Raw genomic sequence first — 10,807 nt, forward strand, 5'->3', positions numbered from 1 at the left:
TGAGCACATCTGGCGACGACACATATTCTGCCAGTTCGTGTTTTTTTACTGGCACTGCTTGACAGACTGTCTTCTACTTCACTGATCTGCTTTTTGTAGTACACTGGAATTTCAATTTCATAGTTGTCCTCTGTGTCCTGCTGTTCACTATCACTGTCATCAGAACTAGATAAATGTAGTGAGGTACTTTCTGTCATCCGCTCCTGCTCTCGCTCTTTTCTCTCTTCTTTTTTGCATTTACGTTGTTCTGTGCGCTCTTCTTTCTTGGTCAGGTCTTTATCAATGCCACTCATTTGCATTCGTCGACTGCCCCTCTGGTCTTCAAGAAATTCTATATCTTCCTGAATTCGGATGAGCTGCATGGCGTGTTGGTGAGCAATATCAAACAGCATGTGCTCCTTTTCTTCAAATTCCTTCTCTCGTGCTCGTTGTGCTTCACTTTGTCTGTTTTTGGTTTTTTTTATTAGATTGTAGTCATCAACTACCGACTTTACTTTTTCTACAACATGAGTATGGTAGGTTGTTGGTATTCTAGCCTTGTTCCACATGTCCATGACCTTATCTGACGACAGTTTTGCACTTTCAGGCACAGTTTTCTTTTCTACTTGATGATAATAAAAAACATTCTCAGGAAATCACCTGTTGTAGGCAATACATTTACTGGAAGTTCACTTTGTAACTGTCCAATCAGCCATATGTTAGTCATGCTGCGTGTTGTAAGAGCACCACAGTTTGAATTAGAAGCCATTTTATACGTAGTTAAATATGTACAGTACCGGTATTTCAAAATCACCTCAAATTATTAGTAAATCGACACAGTTATGCAGATATTTATCCTATTTTACTTTTTGCTGACAACAAATATGGTGACCATAGAATATTTAATAATAATAATGCATTTTAAAATATCTAATATCTATGTTTTGAATTAAGTAAGTAACCAACTTTTGATACTTTTCCAGTTATATTTGTATTTGGTTTCGAAATAATGAATTATCACATTTTTATATAATTTTGAGATGCATGAGCAACCTCTAAATTTAATTTGATTCGTCTTATTTTTGGTTTGTAAGTTTTTAGGACCCAATGGAAACTTTTCAGAGGGTGTGCACTCAAATCAGACAAAAAATTTTATTTCCCCATTCAAATGTGAACCACCCTAATGTAGGTGTGTGTTTGTGTATGTATGTATATGTATTTCATTTCATTTTAAAAGTTTTATTCATAATCAACAACATATCAAATAAGTGAATAAAAGTTATGAAGTTGAATATGCGGAGACCGAATAAGACTGTTTGTCTTGTGGTGGCCACCGCAGATAGATACATGAATAGTTAATGAAATAAAATAAGGAAAATAACTGAAGCAGAAAGATAATTGAAGATATATAAGTAAATGTTCGTGTCATACATATATAGACATTGTCAGGGAGGTCACCTATATTATAATTAAAAGTTGAGCGCTATGACATTTTGTTTCGGGAGATAACGGGCGATAAAAGAAGGGAACGAGGGGAGATTAGAAGGAATATAGAACGTTATTGAACGAGCGAATTGAATATTGTGAAAACGAATTTGGAATGAATATTGTGAAAACAAATTTGAATAAATATTATTTGAAATTAAATTTATTTAATAAATTTAATACAAAAACGTTGAATTGAATAGAATATTGTTAAAATATTGCCAAAACGGATAAAACAATATTAATCTAATATATATAAATAATCTTAAGAAATTTTGAACGACAAAAATATTCAATATGTTATTATAATGTTCTGTTGCCGAATTAAATTATAATTTCTGTTGATTGTCTAGTTTCATTGATCTTGATTATTGACGTTATATTAGTGACGAACCTGACATCTGGCGCAGTCGACAGGATAACTAGGCAGGTCTACTATCAACAAAAAAAAAAAAAAAAATTTTGAGAATATTGATTATATCATTACAATATAATGGATAAATTGGCAGAAATTAAAAAAATGTCTACCGAGCGCTTAATGACGAAAATGATTAAATCAGGAAGGGATGAGGCAGAGGTACGATCAATGTCAAGACAAGAGATTATCGATGCATGTCTCGCTAGCGAATTGATGAGAACAGAACTTCTGACCGAAACATCTGAACCTCCCCAGAACGTAACTGAAACGGAAAGATGGAAATTTGAGAAAGAACTTGAATTTAAAGAAAGACAAGCGGCGAAGGAACTTGAATTTAAAGAAAGACAAGCGGCGAAGGAATTTGAATTTAAAGAAAGACAAGCGGCGAGGGAATTTGAACTGAAAGAACGAGAACTCGAATTGAAAGAAAGACTAAAGGAAGAGTTAAAATTAAAAGAAGATGAAATGAGATTGAAAGAAGATGAACTCAGATTAAAAAGGGAAGAATTTTTATTAAAACAAAAGGAAAGTAATTCGCTAATTAATAGAATTAAAAAGTTCAGCGACACGATGAAAGAACAATTGTGGAAAATGCCCCAAAACCCTAGTGAACTACCAACTTTTTTTGTACATCTCGAAAACGCTTTCTGTTCTAATGGAGTTGATCAAGATGTCAAGTCAAGACTTCTTCAAATGTGTTTACACGATAAAGCGAAGTCTATTATAACTCGATTAACAGTGCAACAATTAGATGATTATAATACTTTGAAAGAATTTCTACTGAGCGAGTTTAGAATCAGTCCAGTCAAATTGCGAGAACAATTTTTCAGCACGAAAAAAATACCAAATGAAACGTACCAACTATTATTATCGAAGTTAAAAAGCTTATGGAATTTTTATCTTAAAAGCAGAGAGATTGGAACAGATTTTCATAAACTAGTGAACTTATTAATGGCCGACCGAATGAAGGAGTTGCTACCCAGAGACTGTTTAAATTTCGTTCTTAGCCAGGAGCAAGATGGCTGGTTAGATTGTGATAAGTTAGCACGAATAGCTGATAATTATGCCGCGACATACGTCAAAGATAATAACAGATCATATCATCGTGAAACGGAACAAAATTCTTTTGTTGACACTGCATTTACTCAGTTTGATACAAGACAGGAAGCGAATCCACGCATATTGGACAAAACTAAAGAAGAAGCTATGAGAAAAGGATTGTGTTTTAAATGTCGACAACCTGGTCATCTATCAAAAAACTGCAACAATTCATTTAAAATACAAAGAAATTCAGTGCAGCGCAGATTGGAAGTAAACAATAGTTATCAATATAATCGAAATACCCGAGATATTCAGTGGAAACATTTCTATAGAAGAAAATTCGTCGATATTGCTGTTGAAGGTGTACTACCCCAAAAGGCATTGATCGACGGAGGCGCAGAGATTTGTTGTATACGACGAGATCTCATCGAACCGTCAAAGATGAAAGTGCAAGGAAAGATTTCAATTCTTGGACTACGAGGCGAAGCGAATGTGTTTGATACGGTGAAGCTAGAAGTTCTGCCAATAATAAATAATTCACCAGGGAAAACATATACTGTACCCCCGAAAACAACAATTAATGGATGTTACCGCAACACATACGATCGACTTTGCTAAGGAATTCGGAATATACGTTGATGCTAGTGAGGTAGCAGTAGGGGGTTGTTTAATACAATGGTCGGAGGAAGGAAAAGAATTGCCTATCGCATTTGCAAGTAAGAAATTAATATTAGCACAAACAAAATGGTCAACAATCGAAAGAGAGGCATTTGCCGTTATTTGGATATTGGAGAAATTCCGACAGTGGATATGTTTGTCGCGGATAGTCATATTTTCCGATCATAACCCATTGAAGTACCTGTTGGAAACGGCTCCAAGAAGCGCTAAATTGACCCGCTGGGTTTTATCATTACAGGAATATAATATAGAATTTAGATATCACCCAGGTTGTAAGAACGTAGTAGCGGACTTCCTATCACGAAATCCACCCATTGATAACTCAGAGATGCCTAAAGATGAGGAATAAAAGGGAGGATGATGACATTGCTCCCCCCTGTCATCATTTTGGGTGGGGGGTATGTCAGGGAGGTCACCTATATTATAATTAAAAGTTGAGCGCTATGACATTTTGTTTCGGGAGATAACGGGCGATAAAAGAAGGGAACGAGGGGAGATTAGAAGGAATATAGAACGTTATTGAACGAGCGAATTGAATATTGTGAAAACGAATTTGGAATGAATATTGTGAAAACAAATTTGAATAAATATTATTTGAAATTAAATTTATTTAATAAATTTAATACAAAAACGTTGAATTGAATAGAATATTGTTAAAATATTGCCAAAACGGATAAAACAATATTAATCTAATATATATAAATAATCTTAAGAAATTTTGAACGACAAAAATATTCAATATGTTATTATAATGTTCTGTTGCCGAATTAAATTATAATTTCTGTTGATTGTCTAGTTTCATTGATCTTGATTATTGACGTTATATTAGTGACGAACCTGACAGACATATAACTATGTAAATGTTCGCTCAGTACATATATAAACACATAAATGTTTAACCATTCATAAAGACCATTCATCCGCATCATTTGTTCTAGCTTATTCTTAATATAATATTAGGTGGTGGAGTCGAGATCCAGTGTCAATAAAAAAGCACGGAATTTTGACTTGAAATGTTGTAGGTTTATTATGACTCTTAGATGGGGAGGTACAAGTTCTGTCCAAATTTTAGGACCTGTTATTTTTATGCTTGTCTGGATTAATTTGAGGCGAGTTTTGTAGATATAGAAGAGAGGGGTGTGTCTAGTGGTTGTAGATTGAACGGAGTTACTTAATGTGTAGAAGTTGATAAAGTGAGGTGGGAGAAGATTGTTGATAAATTTAAAAACGAATAAAGCAGAGTAGTAAAGACAGATGAAGTTAACTGGTAAAATATTTTTTTGCTAGGAAGAAGGGTTTAGTATGAGAATCGGGTTTGAGGTTAAAAATTAAACGTATTGATCTTTTTTGGGAAAGTATTAGGTTATTCAGGTGGCTTTTTGGACTATTTCCCCATAGTGTGATGCAGTAGGTTAGATAAGGGTAGATGAATGTGTAATAAAGCGTGCGAAGAGCAGAAAGAGAGAGTTTATATTTGATTTTGTAGAAGATGCCTGTGAGTTTGTTGATTTTGTCTGAGGTAGTTTGTAGATGAGAATTCCTTGAAAGATTTTCTGTGATGGTGATTCCAAGAAATTTGGTAGGCAGGGTGCGGCTTATAGGAACACCATTAACTAATAGGTTTAGGTTATGAGCTTGGTTGGTGAGTATTTTTGGGCCAAAAATAATGTATGCACATTTCGAATAATTTATGATAAGTTTGTTATTGGATAACCAGTTAGAGTATTTTTGGAGTTCAAGATTGATATGTTCAGAGCAATCTGGTAGGTTGTTGGAAGTAAAAAGAAGGTTGGTGTCGTCTGCGAACAGTACGCATTTGGTTGAGGGCGAAACATTGCAGAGGTCATTTATGTAGATAGAAAATAGAAGGGGTCCTAGTATGGATCCTTGTGGCACCCCGTGATGAAAATGTATGTATGTATGTGTGTGTGTATGTATGTATGTGTGTGTGTATGTATGTATGTGTGTCTATGTGTATGTATGTATGTGTGTATGTTAAAACCAAATCATTGACGAATGACACCAAAAGCCAAGCGTCTGACTAAATTTGATTTTATTTGCTATAACGTCACTCAACCCCGTCGGCATTCAACTCCACATTTTCCAACACACAGACGCGCAAAAACCGCTGCAGGATGCACGAGATATTATTCATAGCGAAAAAATATTCCCTACTATCGCCTGACCTAATACTGATATTTTTACAAATTCGATTGAAAAACCCGGAGGTGTTACGGTCCATGGGGCCGAGGACCTCGATACAAATCGGTAAAAACTCCATCGAGGGAAGAGCTCCGTCGTACTTTTTGATTTTCTCGTCAGATGCCCTGGTTGCAGCCAAACCGCTTTCTTTGCTAGTAAGCTGCACGTAGCGCTCAGCAAAGGTGCCCGGAACGGTAACGTCCCACGTCAAGCACCTGCCGGCTCTCCAAGGAATCAAGGTACACCCGTCAGGGCGCTTACCGTCGTGCGTCGCAATGCCCGACGGTTCCTTTAAAACCGGAATTGAGGCCTTGGAGAAAAGTCGGCACACAAAATCGTTTATGGCTGAATGTCGCTGCTGGCGACCTCCGCCCAAACGACAAACAAGACCATGATGGCCAAGTTCATCCGCCTTCGCGCCGCACCTGCATGTATATCGACTCTGAACGGCCAATCCCAGACGGAAGCCAATGGCTGTCTTGACCGTTTCGTCGTCCAATCTGGTACCCACCGACGTATTGGGCAAAGATCTCAGCCAGCCACAACTCGCCTCGCTGGATACTGCCAGCAAGCGAGCTGAGGTCGCCGAGTCAGGGCTTAAGGAAAGAAACTCTTTGAATTTGCGCTTATATGCTTCCTCCAAAGTGTTGCCCTGGGAAAGGTCTGTTGGTTGGATTGGAGTCGGCGGAGTACAGTGTAGGCTACTAAATTTCCGAAGAAGGGCAGACTGTAGGTCAAACGTGGCAGATGCGGAAGATTTATAAACAATTGGTGCAAGCTGAACCACGCTTAGTAACCCCAGTCCCCCAAATCGTACCGGCAGCTGAGCCTGAGACCAACCCTTGTCGGTAATATCGACGTTACAAATTGCTGAGAGGGCCACCCGCAGAGCACCCTCAAATTCGCCAAAAATGGCCGCATTAACAAAATTGGATGTGCGCAAAAAATACATCAATTTCGGCAAACTGAGGGCGCCGCGGATGATTGTCAGCGCGTCGTGGACCGGGAGAAGAGAGACACGTTCGAGGGCAAATCTTAGCTCAAAAAGTTTTTTATTAAAAAACCTGTCCTGATGATCGCCGGCCATCATTGGAGTGCCTAAAAATTTTAATGATGAATGGGGCACTGTGGAGACATTAGCCAGCACGTTTGGCATTTGAAACGTGTCATTTACAAGTAGTTCACACTTGTTTGTGTTTAATTCAAGACCAATGATGGAAGCGCCGACCCTCAGCAACAGGAAGTCGTCCGCTAAGATGTTACCCTCTGCGGCCAAGCTGACATCGTCCAGGTAGCCAACGCTAGGATTATGACTTCGTCAACAGCGGGTGAAGGGCTAGAGCAAAAAGCATCGGTCCCAAAGGGTCGCCTTGCTGTACGCCCTCGCACGATTCAACCACCCAGGCGTCGTAACCAAGAGAAGAGACTCGGCCATATGCGGAATGACAAAAATTATAAATTTGAGGACAGTGCTGCTTAACTGCCTCTAACATTGAGTCTCTTCTCAGGGTGTTGAAAGCGTTCTTGAAATCAATCTTCAAGAATCCCCACCGTTTTGGAAGTGCTGAAATCAGTTCACGTACGGCGTGGACGGCCGCCTCAGCACCACCTTTCACACCGACGCCCAATTGGATAGGATAGAGTTTGGCTTTGACCTGTTCCAACACTAGCGCCAGAGCGCACTTACTGGCCAGCCTCCTCCAGAAATTTCCCACCGCGGTGGGTCTGATCCCTCCATCTTTTTTGTTTAAAGCCACCAGACGGCCCCCAAAAAAGAAACGGCTAACCGCGGGAGGGCAGACCCCAGATAACAGCAAATTTACAAACCGGGTGAGGTTATTTAACAATTCATCGGTGGGCGTCGGACCGGAAAGTAAATCCTTTATGTGCTGAGGCCTCAAGCCATCAAGGCCTCCCGATGAACCATTATTAAACGACTTTAAAGCCGTCAACACCTGGGCTGGTGAAACTCGACCATTAGACGGCTCCTGCGCGGGGAAAGCTCACTTGTTCAATGGAGCACTGGGATGAATAGCTTTGAGTTTAGCGAGTGTCTCAGGCGAGCTCTCCGCTAGGCCTGCGGGCGAACAAGCAAGTCTGACGGCCGCCGAGAGACTGCCCTGTTCAATCCGAGTGGTTACTGCACTAATCCAACTGTTTGGATTTTGCTTACGCGGTTTGGTGTTGTGGTCAGTGTTGAAGCTTGCCACAATAATCTCGACCTCGGTCGAACTGAATTCGGCCAACCGTTTAATAACGTAATTGGCTTGATTAGTCCTGCGACCGCCCCTGGTGGGCTTGAACAAAACAAATGCGAAAAAACATTGGAGCCTGCACCAATGGGCCGCGTCGCAGGGATCATCGCAAACGGCCGTCAATAAAGCCGACAATGCTTTAGATACCTTGCCTCTGCACGGTTTGGGAACGTGATCATACAGATGGGCAGTCCTCAAAACGACCGTCAGCCTGTCAAAAACATGATAAAAATCTACTTGGGAGGGACTCTCCGAGACCGACGCCGAAGAACCGCGTGTAGCAACATGAGGGTTGATGACAGGTGCAGCGGTAAGAGGCTGGTCGGCTGCCTTGAACGAACCAGGGCATTCCTGGCCCTTCACTTTGCCTCCATGTCGATATAGTTTACCGTCCGGTTTTATTTTATAACGATTTAAACAAACCGTGCGTTGGTATAGGACCGGTGCCATTACGTCAACGAAATAAAATCAAAAGCGAGTAGATAAAACAGTGATAAAAGCAGCGAGTGAACAGTGATAAAATAAAATAAATAAAATTGTGGTGAAAATAGAAAGGTTAATTTAAATAAATTTAAAAATTAAAAGAAAAAACTAGGAATGAAACAGAGAAAACAAAAATAAATATTAATGAGCATTGTACGGTGCAGCTGGCTAAAAGCCCACAGCTGTTGTTAAAGTATGGTAAAGCTAAAATTAAAAATTTGAGACCACAAAAGTTAAAAAAAACTAACCGAACGGTGGGACACTAATCCGAAAAAGGGAAAAAAAGCGACAACCTATAAAAACCACACCAGAAAAACCGAAATTATTACAACAAAAACCTTAAAAACCAGAAATATTACTAAAAATTAGCGAAATACTAAAAATGTGGAAGCCGACACCAGCTGAGCGAACGTGTATATGTATGTATGTATGTATGTGTGTGTGTGTTTATGTGTGTATGTGTGTGTGTATGTGTGTGTGTATGTTTGTATGTATGTATGTATGTATGTATGTATGTATGTATGTATGTATGTATGTATGTATGTATGTATGTATGTATGTATGTATGTATGTATGTATGTATGTTAAAACCAAAACATGATGAGTGACACTGAACCGTCAAATATCAAGTAACAAATGGATTAACACTTTGATTTGTCATTAATTGCACATGTCGGCATTCAGTTGGATATTTTCAAGCACACAGACACGCAGGAACCGCTGCAACAAGCACGAAATGTGGTTAGTTGCGAAAAACAGTTCCCTGCTGTCGCCTGATCTGACGCTGATCATTTTACATATTGCCTTAAGAAATTTAAGGGTGTTGGGGTCCATCGGGCCGAAAACCTCGATACATATTGGCAAGAATTCCATCGAGGGAAGGGCGTTCCCATAGTTTTTCATTTTCTCGTCCGCTGCCCTGGCCGTGGCCAAACCGCATTCTTTACTTGTCGGGTTTACATATCGTTTGGCGAGGGTGCCAGGGACCGTAACATCCCACGCCAAACATCTGCCGGCTCTCCAAGGTATTAGTGTGCATCCGTCCGGGCGCCTACCATCATGCGCAGAAATGCCGGATGGTTCCTTGAGAACCGGGATTGAAGCCTTGGAGAAGAGCCGACAAATGTATTCGTTTAGCGCTGAGTGACGTAGTTGACGGCCCCCATCCAGGCGACAAACCAAACCGTGGTGCCCAAACTCGTCCGCCCCAGCGCCACATCGGCACGTGTATTTATTCTGAATGACCAGGCCAAGTCTGAAGCCAATGGCAAATCTCACAGACTCGTCGTCAAGCCTGGTGCCCACAGAGGTGTTGGGCCACGATCTCAACCACCCACAGCTGGCAACGCTGGACATGGCCAACAAACGAGCGGTGGAAAAGTCGGATATTCCAGCCAGCACATGTGGCACCCGAAACAAACTTTGGCAGTGAAGTTTGCATTTTTTAATGTTTAACTCTAAACCAATTGCAGCTGAGTTATGCTTCAAATATTCGTAGCTATCGGCCAGAGTTGGGCCGTCCGAAGCAATGCTGATATCATCCAGATAAGCGCAAACGAAAGTGGACGAAGCTTTCTCTAAGAGTGGATGAAGAGTTAGTGCGAACAGCAAAGGACCAAAGAGATCACCCTGCTGTACCCGCTCGGACGATTCTACAACCCAAGAGTGGTAGCCAAGGGAAGAGACTCCGCCATAGGCAGAATGGCAAAAATTATAGATATTGAGGCAAAAAAGTTTTACAGCCTCCAACATCGAGTCTCTTCTCAAGGCATTGAAGGCATTTTTAAAGTCCAGTTTCGGGGAGGTCGGTGACCAATCTTCGAATCGTATGTATGTATGTATGTTAGGGTGTCCCGAAAAATTTTTTTTTAGAATTTTGCAATACAAGACCTCTTGAAAGTGGCCAATTTGATCATAAATTACGAAAATAATCATACAAATTAAATTAAATTGCATCTTCAGGGTTCTACCAAATTTTAAAGTTTTGAAAAATGGCATTTTTTGTGTTAATATTTTGTGCCGCTTAACGTCGAATCCGAATCATAATTAAAATGTTATATATGTTCTTTGTTTTGTTTACATGTGATAACTTTACTTCACATTGTTTTCATTTGTATGCATTAGCGTTTTCCTGGTTGTTTTAGATTTTTCTAGTTTGAGTTAGCAAATTCACTAAAATTTCAGTTTCTGAAGACGTGATTTTAATTGTAAGCAAATTCTATTAAACTAATTTTATTATTTTGCTATAAAATTTTAAAATTAGAAA

At 39.7% G+C, this 10,807-nt stretch overlaps 4 protein-coding genes across 4 annotated transcripts in view; 1 reads left to right on the forward strand and 3 right to left on the reverse strand.

Moving 5' to 3' along the window:
- The window catches only part of HELRODRAFT_171303 (hypothetical protein), a gene marked incomplete at both ends in the record, with an annotated part of 2,389 nt that extends 1,641 nt beyond the window's left edge, over positions 1-748 (reverse strand). Inside the window, 3 exons of the mRNA XM_009018030.1 lie at positions 78-438; positions 490-562; positions 640-748. Coding sequence (XP_009016278.1) covers positions 78-438; positions 490-562; positions 640-748 — 543 coding nt within the window. The remainder of the gene's footprint in view (positions 1-77; positions 439-489; positions 563-639) is intronic.
- A 1,236-nt stretch (positions 749-1,984) lies between these two features.
- HELRODRAFT_171304 (hypothetical protein) lies at positions 1,985-4,124 on the forward strand (the record flags this gene model as incomplete). Its single annotated transcript, XM_009018031.1, has 3 exons — positions 1,985-3,439; positions 3,928-3,999; positions 4,065-4,124. The coding sequence occupies 3 exons, from the start codon at positions 1,985-1,987 to the stop codon at positions 4,122-4,124; spliced, it is 1,587 nt and encodes a 528-aa protein (XP_009016279.1).
- A 1,545-nt stretch (positions 4,125-5,669) lies between these two features.
- HELRODRAFT_171305 (hypothetical protein) lies at positions 5,670-8,508 on the reverse strand (the record flags this gene model as incomplete). The annotated part of the gene is made up of 3 exons (XM_009018032.1): positions 5,670-6,092; positions 6,663-6,837; positions 7,811-8,508. The coding sequence occupies 3 exons, from the start codon at positions 8,506-8,508 to the stop codon at positions 5,670-5,672; spliced, it is 1,296 nt and encodes a 431-aa protein (XP_009016280.1).
- A 693-nt stretch (positions 8,509-9,201) lies between these two features.
- On the reverse strand, positions 9,202-10,539 carry HELRODRAFT_171306 (hypothetical protein; the record flags this gene model as incomplete). Its single annotated transcript, XM_009018033.1, has 2 exons — positions 9,202-9,624; positions 10,432-10,539. 2 exons carry the CDS (start codon positions 10,537-10,539, stop codon positions 9,202-9,204), a joined length of 531 nt encoding a protein of 176 aa, XP_009016281.1.
- Between the last annotated feature and the right edge of the window lie 268 nt (positions 10,540-10,807).

This window comes from Helobdella robusta (genome assembly GCF_000326865.2).
Source record: "Helobdella robusta unplaced genomic scaffold HELROscaffold_20, whole genome shotgun sequence".
In the NCBI taxonomy this organism is placed as follows: domain Eukaryota; kingdom Metazoa; phylum Annelida; class Clitellata; order Rhynchobdellida; family Glossiphoniidae; genus Helobdella; species Helobdella robusta.